Genomic DNA, 13,520 nt, shown 5'->3' on the forward strand with positions numbered 1-13,520 from the left:
AACAAGAGTAGTTTGAGGAGGATCGTAGAATTTAACATCAGAAATAAGTTTTGAGAGTCCACGGCACAGTCGTGGAGTTGGCCTGTTAACGGTGTGAACAAGATTCTTGGCAGTGGACCAGATGCCAAGAATCAGGGACACTGCCTAGAATGACAGCAGGGCTGGAGACAGACATGTCCATGAACAGTCAAAACTCTCCATGAGTGCAAAATAGTAACCCGAGAGGAAAGTGAGGGAGGGTACATGGCAGAGGGGAACAGGCCTAACTTTGGCACTGGCAATGTCTGGACCCTGCCCGGTCACACCTGTAGAAGTGGACAACCACCCCAGTTTAAGTGTCTGAGGAAGAGCCAGCTCCAGTTAATGAAAAAGTGGGAAAGTTCATTTACAAGGGAAGAGGGAAGCCAGGGTCTCTATGATGCAAAGAATCAGAATCAGCAGGATAGGCAGCAATGGGAAAAGGGACTGAGTGTTGCAAGTGATATGACTGGATGGCCTTCTACTGCTGTGGCAGCAATGCATTACAGGGATGAGAAGCAAAATGAATTAAACCAGCCTTGATGTTCCAACTGGAACTGATGTTTCCATGACAAAATGAGCAAAAACACAACGCACTGACCAAGACCAGACATGCTTGGGTTCCAAAAAAAACAGTGACAATGGGTTTCATGTCTCTACAAAGCTGAGTGCCAAGTAGAAAGGATGGCAGGATTCAACCAGAAAGACTACAGCTGCCAGTGCCCAGGTGGCCTCCTGGTTCCAACAGAGAGCAGCCTTATGTTCCGGGGGAAGGGCCCACGCTTTGAGCCAGGAAATTACTGACCGAGGCCAGGGACCAACTCAGGAGGAGGGCGGGCATGGTCGGCCTATCAGAACATATGATCCTCTCACCTTACCTCCTGAGTCCACCACCAAAGGGCACGGAAGTGCCAGTCTTTGGGGGCACACATGAAGGGCGTGATGAACTTCTCGAGTCAGGGAATGCCCATGGAGGGTATGCCCTAATGTGAACGTCAGTGACCATGACTTACACTTTCTAAAGTAGATATTCGATACAGCCTGTATGGGAGCTCCTGCTGTGGCCCAGCGAGTTAAGAACCTGACACAGTGTCCACAAGAATGGGGGTTCAATATCTGGCCTCAGTGGGTTAAGGATCTGGTGCAGGTTACAGAGGTGGCTTGGATCCCATGTTGCTGTGGCTGTGGTCTAGGCCAGCAACTGCAGCTCCAATTCAACCCCTAGCCCAGGAATTTCCGTATGCCACAGGTGCAGCCGTAAAAAGAAAAGAAAAAAAAAAAAGAAAGAAAAGCTAGCCTGTATGTGCTCTCCTCAGCAGTACTAAATAGATTTTTCTATTATTAAATGGGAATTTTGAAAATCCCTCTACTGTCTTCCTCTTTAAATTCTGTAAGTTTTTATAAGAAACACTCTTAAAAATCATGTCTTACCATCTCTCACAGGGTGGGGTTGTAACTTCAACATCTCTGTATCTGCGCGTGGTAGGAAACTGAGACTCAGAAAGCTATGTAACTAACATAAGTTCATACAGAGAACTAAAACCCAGAACACTTCATTCCTAAATCCAACATTCTTTATTTTATGTAATGCTGAAGTCCTCATCTGGGCTTCTGAAATTTGGCTGTTGGGTTTTTTAACTACCAAAGACTGAGTTCATCCCTGTGCTCCTGGCAACACATGAGTTCCTTACTACACAGTTCACCAAGTGGAACTACCAAACCATGGCCAAGTCTTCTTGTGCTGCCTTTTTTGCATTAAGATGCTCCAAAGATGAGGGTAAAGAAAACCCTTGCCTTGTGAAGAAACTTCATGGGACTTTATTATATAAAAACATAAAATTATCTTTCTTCCTACAAAAAACAGAGTAGAAACTTACTTTAAAGAGCAAATAGGTGAAAAGAGTCAAGAAATTCCAAACTCACTTTGTTTAGTCACACAACAGAGTCCTTGAGTGTGTTCTTTTGTTGTGTTACATGAGGTTCCCAAATAAAGGCTAAGCTTCCCATGAAAAGATTAGGGATCTTTAACATATTGGTGTCAACCACACTGCCAAGCCCCCAAGAAATACGTGGTCTAAACTGGGAGGATCCCACACAACTTTAAAGAATATGTCAATCTTATGAAATTTCAGGTCTCTTTTTGTTGGCAAGAAAATTCTTTTCCAAGTTGAGACAGCCAGATTTTTTTTTTTCCCTCCTTCTTCCCACTCATTCTCCTCCCAACACATAAACATACACACTCATGCTTCATGTTTGGGGCCAATTTCACTGCAAACAGAATCTTAACACTTTCAGCAACAAATCCCTTATGCCTACGTGACCTGGTAACCTTGGCAATGAGAAGAAAGTGCTACTTACTTCTCTGAACTAAACTGCAGATGGAACTAGCTTTAGATACTAGGAGGCCAAAGGAAAAAGGAAAGTAATTTCTCATTTTCTCTGCTTGTTGCTGGTTCCCTGCAGAAGGATAAGCCACTCAAGAGTCAAAGGTGGGGAAGTGTCTGTCGGTCATCGCCAGATCCTTGCTGGAAACAGAGAAAGGCAAGTGAGGTCTTCAGGAATCACTTCTACTTCATCCTTTCTGAAGACACTATTCTCAGCAATGCAGCAGGCTAATTACACCAGTGATGTAGTCACTTGAGGCCAATTCCTTATTTTATAGAGAGCAAATACACATTAGAAACTCTTTTCCAACAGGTTAAAAATGGCTCTCGTATCATCAACATCCATCACCAAAATTTACCTTTCCTTGGTTACCCATTTGGAGTTGCCATCAATGCAAATGACAGAGTAGGGGGATCCTGAGAGCACACACAGATTTTTATTTTTCAGATGTAATGCAAATAACCATGTCTAATGTTCTTTCAGAAAACATAAGAAATGCAAAACATGCTCAAAAAACCAGAAATCAAGTTGTACTTTTTATAAGGCACCATCAAAAACCCTGGTAAATTAAGAGTCCATATTATATTCAAGTGTCTCACTAACAGGGAAATAAATATGCAAGGGAATAATCAACAGGCCTTGAGGTTTACAAAAGACATTCCTGTTTAGACATCTTGGAGTATTGCAAATGGAAGAATATGCAGGATACATTAAAAACCCGTCACATCCTTTTCTAGCACACATCATTCATTGCATAGTGGTCACTGGATATGATCCAGGCCAAGAGAAGCCTTCAATTCCAAAACATACTAACATCCATTCCCTCCTTCTCATGCTGTAAATACCAAATGCCACTTGGCATATTCATATCCAAAGTAATGATATGCTTTAATATTTTTTTAAATGGGGTTTCAAAAGGTTAAATGCAAACCAACTTTCTGCTTTTAATAATGTATACTTAAGGACCTACTGCAAAAGCAACTTTCTATACACATATGAAGCTAGTTCATATGTAAACCTTTATTGAACCTTGTTATGTGCAGGACTTTTAACAGCTTAATTTTTTCACAATTTACAACTTTCAAATTCCACTTTGCATGGCCACTTCTCCTTTAAAGAGTAGATAATCCTACCATTTAAAGAAGGGCTTTCTCAAGTTTTTCCTTTCATCCTCCTACTTGAGGTCCTGGCTCATAGTCACACAAGCATATTATAGAACTTAAATACTGATAAGTAGGGAGTTTCTCCTACAACCACCAAATTGCATTCAGAATCTAAAAATTAAAACAAACAAACCAACTGACATTTTTTAGACACATTACTGAAGACAAAAGTCAAGACAAGACAGGTAACATCACTCTCCTCTCACAGGTCAGCCCTCACTGGGGTTTTGATGATTAAGGTAACTCCTGGGCAACTACAGATGTCACATCCACCTTTTCAACCATCCGATGTCCAACATACCAAAGCTGTCGTCCACAAGCACACATCTGAGGCACGTGGAACAGAGGTCCAGCACCCAGGAGGAAGCCTGGCCCCAGCAGCTCCGCTTGGCTCTGTGGTCCAGGCAGGAGGCAGATAAGAACGCTGCTGGTACCACCTGCAGCTAGGGGCACGAGGTTCCAACGACCTACTCTTTGACCTCCTAGTTTTCACCATCCTTTCTATAACCCTTGCCAAGACAATTTATGATAAAGGAATTAACATATAATTTTAAATAACAAGTGAAGAATTGCAACTGGGAGGAGTTAGGAAGGGTAAAACGGTATTTTAAATCAAGTTTTAATACGAAGTGTTACTATATGGAAGAATGGAGTTAAGTTGTAATTTCCTCTAAGTGAAACAGTTTTATATCAGAACATCAGAATTTTAAACAGATGAATCTTAGTTCATTAATTCCCAAATTATATATTTCTATATATTTTTATTTTCTTTTTTAAAATTAATTTCTCTCAGCCTTGGTCTAAAGGGTCAGAGTCAGACCAAATCCTCTGTGACTTCCAAATAAAAACAGAAAATCCCAGCGTGAATTAAATGATATATTTAAGTTTCAAAATGTCAGATGATAAACAGGAAGCTATTCATGGTTGGAAACTGTCTTGTGTTTTTCACTCAGGTCAAATACTCAGGCAAATAGCATACTATGGACCTAAATTATTCCCTAACAGCTCTCTACAGCCATCTACCACACTCCATGAAGTAAAACCCCTTAGCTGTCTTTCTCAGCATCCTCAGGCCCCTCAACTGATGGCTGAGTAATGAAGGAACAATAAAATATTTTTAAGTGTATCCTAAGCAGCCATCACTTATGACTGCACTCAATTTTTAACCCATAAGCATTTGAAGATTTTCAGAGATGACCAAAAGATAAAAAATAGTGTGCTTTCTCTAGAATATCAACCACATGAAATTCTTAACTAAGTAATAATATACAGATTATACAGATTAGCAAAATGAAAACTTATGAAATTGGTTAATTACCTTGCAATTTCCACTGAAATCTTAAATCATACATATGCTATAGATTTTAAGACATGCACACCAACAGTTAGGAACCTCTTAACAGGTCAAAACAAAATATTTGATAGTAAGGGAAGAGTGACTAAAAAATAGGGAATACAAACCATAGAGAAAGCACTTCCAGAAACTGGATGTTATAGGAAAAGTTTTTCTTTTTTTTTTTCGGTAAGATGCCTTTTGAGTTAAATCTCATACCCACTCAAACTGTGACTGGACAGTACATTTCACTTCTAGTTACTAGAAAACATTTCTTTAAAAGAGACTAGGGCAGAAAGGGAAGAGGAGAGTGTAAGCTGTTCTCTGGGCCCACCCTGAACCCCCTTTTAAAAGGTAAGCTGATGAGTTTAAGTCAAACCACGATTTCTAAACCAAAATAAAGGGACACGGGATAGTAAAGACAAAACACCATTTTTACTTTGTTCGGTGGGTTTCTTTGTTTGGGGTTTTTTTTTTTTTTTGTCCCTTAAAAAAAAAAAAAAAAATGAGTCCCCTTCTAATAAAAGTTTCCATAGCGCTGACCTAGCCCCTTCACAAGAACAGAGAACACGACAGGACGGAAGAGGACGCAGCACCACAGCTTCTAACATTCACATACAAAAGAGTACAGACCAGACCCACCACCACAGACACAGTGAGGCCCAAATTCCCCACAGACAGGGACATGTCCCAACACACAGGGAAATAGTTATCTATTTGAACAAAAACAGGATGGACGATCTGATCAGCCTAGGATGGATAAGGAAGCGCTAACTCCTTGTACTACAAGGAAGGAATGGGATTTCTTTATTAAAAAGCAACAAGAGAAAAAGCAAGCCCTCAAATGGATTTTTTTGTCTTCCAAATGGATTCTTGATGTCGAAACTCTGTCATATGCTGCTGGTAACAGTAAATATATATATATTTATATATTCATATATGTATATTAAAAAAGGAAAAATAATCTATTTATAGAACAGTCAGTAGTCAGAGACATTTAGAAAAAAGTAAAAACAAGTCTTTTCTTTTCTTTTTTAAAAAATGAATTTACTAAAACAACTTTATCACCCAGAGGAGCTCTAAGCCCACGTCCTCCTAGGAAGCCATGGTGAGATTCCACGGCGTCTGCTGTGGGCCACAACCAGAAACCGGTGGTCCTGGAAACCACACTCAGTGGGGGCGGGGCTGCAAGGCAAAAGCTGTTATCTGCTGGTCTCGCTTGTGGCCATGCCTGAAGCCTGGTGGTATCTGGTATGCTTGTGAATGAAGGTTTCCCCAGAAAGCATGCATCACTGTGGCTCAGTAAAACATTCTGACTCGTCTTCTTTGCTTCTGCAGAAGCCTGGAGACACGTACCTGCTCTTCTCTAAAATGCAGACCCAAGGCAGCAGGACTTCTCAAAGCCAGAAAGTCTCCTTGCCTTGAAATGAGAAAAGCTCTTCTTCCCAGAAGCCAAGCTAGTCAGACTTCTGAACCAGAGGACATCCTCCTCCTCAGGACGATCAGGGATCTGCCTCTCATTTGGGGTTTTGTTCTTGGTACAAACAAGCACAAGGAACTGAGGTCTACAGACCTACTATCCTCTAACAGGAGTAACTTCGGTCCTGATGCTCTCCTAGCTGGATCTGTAAGGCATCACATGCCAGGTTACAGTGAAGGAAAGTGGTACTCTTGACTCCTCGCCAACTCGTCAGCCCCTCCAGGTGGTAGGTGGTGCTGCCCCTGGGCTGTAAACCTCTAGCTAACATCAACTGGCCAGAGGCCATATCCTACAATCCCTGCTAGCACACCAAGGCGTGAATGCCCACCAGCCACCCCAGAACTCAATCGAACGTCTGGCCTTCGTGTGACAATCAATCTCAGAGGAGACATGAACTGAAACACTGGCTGCTGTGCCAAAGAAGATACCCTCAGCATAGATGTGCTGACAGAGAATGGAGACCACACGTCCATGCAAAGAGGAAGTCAGCTAAGAGGACTTTCTCAGAAGGCCATTCGTCTTTGGAAGCAACATTCTGAGTGGATCTAAACCACTCTGCTTGATGACTACAGTCCAGTGTGGTCCATTTTCCCCATGTCCCAAACTGTATCCCAGCACCTGCTAACTGGTCTCTTTAAGATCCTCCACTGGTAGTTTGTAGCTCATTATGAAAGAAGGAGGTGGTGCTTGACTGGGGCTCTCTGGCCCCTGCTTCTTTGCACAGTTTATACAGATGTAATCTTCATTTTCCGCCATTTCTGGAGACACACCCACACAAACTTGATGAAACCACTCATCACAGCCACCATCACACTGTACCCAGTCTACCTGTTGGAGACAAGATTGGAGAATGTTTAGGTTACATAAACATTAACGCCTAGAGTAAAAACAAACCAAAGAACTTTCTTGGCTTAAATGACAGCAAATAACTGGGATATCCAGAGGTAGACAATGACTTTTTATGGGGTTATTTTTTAAAGAAAGAAGCTGGGAAGTTAATACCCCCGAATTATTTTTTCCATAATATGTCCACACAATTAGGCCTCTTAGGTACTCCATTACCTTGTAAATACCTGGGGCTCCTTGTGAGGCAGAAAAATGTTTGAGAAAATTTGACAAAAAAGGAACTTCTAATAGAGCAGCCAAGTAGTTTTAGCTAATATTAACAATTTCTAGGCTATAAGACAATGCAATTATCAATCAAGAAAGGAAGAGTACAACAATGTGAAGGCAACCCTGTGTATTAGCTTTATTTCAAAGAGATAAGCCAAAGTACTAAGAGCTTTAAATACCTTTTTAGAAAAGCAGTCACATAGGCCACTTTTAAAACTAATATTTTTTATTCTTCTCTTCTTCCGTTACAAATACAACTCCCTATAAAAAGTTAGCAAATATCAGAGGTCAAATCTTACAAATTAACCAAATAAAACAGTCAAAGACACAGGTCAATAGATCACTCTGAGATTTAAAATTGAAGTCTGGGTAACTGACAGGTCAGTGGCAGGTACCAGGCAAGCTTTGACCCTTCAGGGAGTATGGTGATTACAGGAGGCTACAAAAGGCCTCTTGTTTGGTGACCAAAAGCCTGGGGCATATAATTAACAGTGAGGTGACTTTGGGCTTTCCTATCTGGCAGGTGACTGGGGTAGTTTTTACAGCTGATGCCATGGCAGATTAGAACTTTTAAGAACCTACTCACTCTTCCTCTCCCCAGTACAAAAGTAGATCATTTCACTGGCAACGTCAGAAGCTACTTATTAAAACAATGAGTTTTGCCAGAAATCAGAACAAGGCAAGGAGTATAAAGGAATCAATTAAGTACTTGAGTACAGCTTACGAGAAAGAACAGAGGAAGGCAGTTTCGGCAGGGAAAGTGAGTAGTTTTCAAAATCAGTTTCCATGTATTATAAAACTTATCCAAAGTGTGAAGTCGTGTTAGGAGTTTCAAGGTTTTCTACTAAAGGATGGGATAAATTATTTGTCAAAATAATCTTTTTGCTTCCATTGTTCCTGAATCTAAGTCTTAAAGAGACAATGCATTACTGAACTCCTTCAGAACTTCAGAGTTCAGAGGTGCAATTTGAGGCAAGTCACTTCATCTCCAAAACTCCATTTCTCCATCTGTAACGTGGAGATCACATGTTGCTCTCAGGATTATTTAGAGGATCAGATGAAATAATGTTTGGCAAAACAGCCAGTCCCCAGCCTGGAATACCCGAGGCACTATTTAAGATCTACATCACACGGCTCTATTCATTATTCTATTTTACACAACAAATTCTGCATCTTCAAGTAATGACCAGCAGCACTGCTTAAGATGTGCAGACCACTTACAACAGAATTACCTGATGTGTTTGTTAAAAATGTAGCTGAGACCAACCCCAAACCTACAGACTTGGGAGTATCTCAGGAGTACAAATCAAAACCCACATTTTTTTAATCAGCTCCCAGGAAATTCTTTTCTTTTCTTTTTTTTTTTTTTTGTCTTTTTGCCATTTCTTGGGCCGCTCTTGCGGCATATGGAGGTTCCCAGGCTAGGGGTCGAATCGGAGCTATAGCTGCCAGCCTACGCCAGAGCCACAGCAACGTGGGATCCGAGCTGCATTCTGAGACCTACACCACAGCTCACGGCAACGCCAGATCCTTCACCCACTGAGCAAGGGCAGGGATCGAACCCGCAACCTCATGGTTCCTAGTCGGATTCGTTAACCACTGCGCCACGATGGCAACTCCCAGGAAATTCTTATATACTCTAAATTTGATGATCACTGGCTGGCACTATGTGATGTATGATGTGCTTCCTGTAAGTTCAGGTTACTTCCTTAAATAAATTGTGGGTTTTTTTGTAATTGTTTGTGTGATATTCAGCTTCTGAGGTCTGCGCAGTAGAGAAAGTAACTGACAAAATGTTGCTACGTGGCAAACTATACTGGAGAGAGAAAAGGGAGATGATGACTTCCGTGCAACAGATTAAATAAAGATACTACAAGCAGGTGAAGATCTACAACGTGCTAATGTGATGGTAGGTGAGCTCAGGGTAAGTGAAGTGGGAAGGTGAGCTGTGCTACTCTGGGCTGCCCACACTGAGGCTGTCACCCTGTCATGATGCCTCCGACTCTACAGAGAGCTCCTCCTACCTCCAGTTCAGTCCCCCTTGGGTAAGAAAGGTACCAATGTATCAGTATTTGCTGCCAAGAACTGTAGCCCCATGTCCATTAAAATCTAATTCTGCACTACACTCACTGGTTTCCCAATAGCCAACCTACCACTCTCTTTCAAATAAGGAAAATAAAGTTTTCCCTTTTTGTGACAGAAATCCAGTCCTAAGTCCAGCTCTTCCACCATTCCCCCAAAAGTATATAACTTTTCTTGAGATCTATCCCGGCCTAGAGGTCATACTAACAATTTACTCTAATAATCTAGCAGGGGAAAAACCGCTTTAACTAGTATCTTTTTATCATGCTCATCCACTAACAAACTCCACTTCTACTTTGTGTGAAATGGCCCACAAGATCACAAGGCAAATTAAAGTTTGGAAAGTCAACTGAATACACAGAAGATTCTGACACAGGCAACAGACTCTGCAATGGCCCTAACACTCAAGAACGCAGAATTTGGCCAACTGCACTTTAAGTTCTAGTAGTCATTTCCCCTTTCAATATTTCTGGAAGATATACTTATCAAATCACAAAAGCAATTACTGAAAAACTTCACAGCTATAAGCTGTTCCAATATTAACTGATAAAAGATTTAACATCATAGAAGTTCCCTTCTGGCATGGCGGGTTAAGGATCTGGTGTTGCCACAGATGTGGCAGAGGCTGCAACTGCAGCGTGGGTTCAATCCCTGGCCCAGAAACTTTCACCTGCCACAGATGCAGCCAAAAAAAAAAGTTGTTGAGAGATTTAACATTATAGTAAAAAGAGGTTACTGAATTTGGATTGGGGGGAATGTGTGTTTAAAAGAGAAATATATTAAGTAGTGGAAATAAAGTTAGTTTGGCATTTCACATTTTGCTATATGGTTCCACATATACACCTAAGAAAAATATTTGGTATATTATAATTTGTTCATTTCTTAGCACATATTACTATACTGCGGGGAAAAAAGAAAGCCTGGTGATTTAGTCATATTCTTAGCTTAGTTACTCAACTGAGCTTTTGTTATTTTGGCATTCAATCTCTTTTGCACCAAAGTTTCTTGCAAAAGCCAGATTGGAAAATTAAAACAATTCACTTAAGTACAACATATGTTCAGAATCCTCACGTTTTTACGGTGCTCTCTACAGTAAGTAATCAACCTTCCCAGTCTGTTAATCCCAGAGATTAACAGGTTTCCCAAGACACAAGAATTTCAGTACTAAAACTAGAAAAGTCAAAGGCAAGCTTGGACAGTTGACTCCCCCATCACAGTGTCACCAGTGTGTGTGTGTGTGTGTGTGTGTGTGTGTGTGTGTGTCACTCATCCAGGTAATCAAGCCTCTGATTATCTATGCTAAAAGGAGATATGAATCATAAAAGCCTAACGAATAGTAAAAGTAAGAGAGAAGTTTATAAGTGTAATCTCTATTTATTTACTGTGCCAAACTTCTTAGGGAAGTAGTAATGGCTAAGGAAAAGGCCCATAGTAAGAAGGTAAAAAGGCACAGGGGAAAAAAGTCTATTTTCATTAGTAAGATGATTAAGTATTTATTCTAGTACAGAAAAAAGTGTTACTTAAACATTGGCATGAAAGAATTTGCTTCTTCGAGTTAACTTCTTTTACTCTTGGTACCAATAAGACTGAATGAAATTGGCAGAGTTCAGGGAGAAAAAGACTCTGAACCTTAAAACTAATTTTCTGAAAACCGTTCACTACTATTTTTAAAATTAATTTCAACTTAAGTTAATTTGATAATGATGGAAGAGATGGGTTTTTTAATAATCTTTTATATTACTCTGATAATATTTTTCTTTTCTCTAAAACATCTTGATATTGAAACTAGGTACATTTAATCCTTCAAAGTTTTCTCAATATGCACATTTTTAGGTAAAAGCAATATAGCAACTACTAGTTAGAAAAATGGCAAATGTATATTTACCTAAATATGCATGAACCTTAGAAGTTGAATAGGTTTTTTTTTGCTGCATGATATTTAAAGAACACAGACTTCCTTAAAAAACATTTTCCTGTCATCCTTTTGTTCTGAAGGCATTTAATGTGCTCTTCTTAAAGAAACACTATACTTCAAATTGAGAAAGCTGTAAAATTCTTTATAAAGTTTGTAAAGAAATACACCTTTTATTTAGTAAAACTAGTGTCAGAAACAAACTTGGAGAACCATAGTAACTGCAAAACAGCAATGATCAGCAAAATGTTTATCATCTGAAATAATTTGTTTAAAATTAAACATATTATAGAAATACACCATTAATAAGTTTCTTTTATGTAAGCTACTGACAGGTTAAGGCACACTTGCTGACCTGGGTATGTTTTCTAACAACTTTTTTGTATCAATCATGACAAATTTTTGTAGTAATCTGTACAAATCTTTGTATATGTTAAACGATATTTTCTCTAGATATTCAGCTAAATCTTTTGCTCCATCAAAATATAGATAATAACTTTATAGATTTTTTTAAATACCTGTAATGTTAGAAAAAATCTCAGGGCTCATTTAAAAATAATGATCATATTTTAACATTTACACTGCATTTTTGGTTAATAAGTGCTTTCATATAGATTATCTGACCTTATCCCCTGACACTGAGAATAAGCTGGACATGTGTTAATTTCACAATTTTATGGAAAATGAGAAAAAAACTGCCTGTAGTGTTTTTATGCTACAGGATAACAGGGATAATAAATGAACTGAACCGTATTTTAAATGCTGAGCAGAGGAAAGGGGAGAGATTATTAAGTGAGAAGGAGAAAAAAGAAAAAGGTTCATGATGGATATAAACATTGGAGGAAGATAGGAAAGCCTAGAAAAGAAACATCACATCTTGTTGCCAGTCCTGCAACTGCCATGAAATTGGTTAAAAGAGGAAAAAAAAGGGAGAAGGTTCTTCCAACGCTACACTGCTAATACTTTAGTACCCAAAGAGAAACAGTGCACCTTTCATCAGCCACTTCAATAAACAAATTCAGATGAGAACAAAATCAAATGAAAGATAAAAATGATACATGCACATATAATGTACCTACTAAAATGCTTTAAAACGTTTGTAATATAAAAAATGCTTATGAAATTAATAAAGCAAGACACAAAAGTCAATACAGAATGATGGGATATGAAACAAACTTACAGAAAAAGGACTGGAAGGAAATATATTACAATATTTACAGCTTTTGCCCTTGGAAGGTTAGACTCCGGGATGTACACTTTTTTATATATTCATATAATTTTAACACACACCATTTCGTTTTGCAATGTGTCCTTGTACTCATATCTCAATTACTGGTGAGGCGGGGACACTGGTGGGGAGAACCTGGTCTGAAAACCAGGGAACCAGTGCTCTACTTTTGGTTTTGCGACTAATTAGCTCTGTGACTTTGGTCACATCATTTATCTTCACTCAGTCCTGGTTTCATCATTTGTAAAATGAAGAGGCTGGACAAGGTGACCTCTTCACGGTATAAGTATTTAACTGAAGAGGCAAGAAAGGGAATAGCAATGCAGTTGTATTTATTCTGTTTATATATTCAAATCGAGGAGCTATTAAAATTCTACCTATCAAGTGGTATAAGGAGACAATCGAATTAAAATTATGAATTTACTAATAATTTTGATGGGAACACCATAATAGATGCCTCTAGCCACTTAATGAACTAGGATTTTTCATGAAGTCCATCCATCTGTCTCAGAGGTTTATAACATCAATATTACTTTAAGAATGACCATCATATATGCTTATATTTAAAATTCAGGACATATTTTTTGCAGGGGATATTCCATTTAGGGGAATATACACAGCCCTGAGTGTGGACAAGACACAGACTAAATCCTTGGTTTCAGGCCTTCAGAACAAACCTCACTGCCGTTTGCCTCAGCTCTGAGAACACTGGCCGGGACTTCCTCAGGCCATTGCAGCTAACTGACAAGGCACAGACTGCTCTGTCACTGCTGAACCAACCACACAGGAGACACTGCTCCCGGGCC

At 39.5% G+C, this 13,520-nt stretch overlaps 1 protein-coding gene across 1 annotated transcript in view; it reads right to left on the minus strand.

The window, feature by feature from the left end:
• Nucleotides 1-2,817: 2,817 nt before the first annotated feature.
• The window catches only part of KDM5A (lysine demethylase 5A), an 86,913-nt gene continuing 76,210 nt past the window's right edge, over nucleotides 2,818-13,520 (minus strand). The window contains exon 28 of the mRNA XM_047787849.1: nucleotides 2,818-7,207. Within this exon, the coding sequence (XP_047643805.1) occupies nucleotides 7,001-7,207 (207 nt within the window). The 3' untranslated portion in view covers nucleotides 2,818-7,000. The remainder of the gene's footprint in view (nucleotides 7,208-13,520) is intronic.

This window comes from Phacochoerus africanus, chromosome 7 (genome assembly GCF_016906955.1).
Source record: "Phacochoerus africanus isolate WHEZ1 chromosome 7, ROS_Pafr_v1, whole genome shotgun sequence".
Taxonomy (NCBI): domain Eukaryota; kingdom Metazoa; phylum Chordata; class Mammalia; order Artiodactyla; family Suidae; genus Phacochoerus; species Phacochoerus africanus.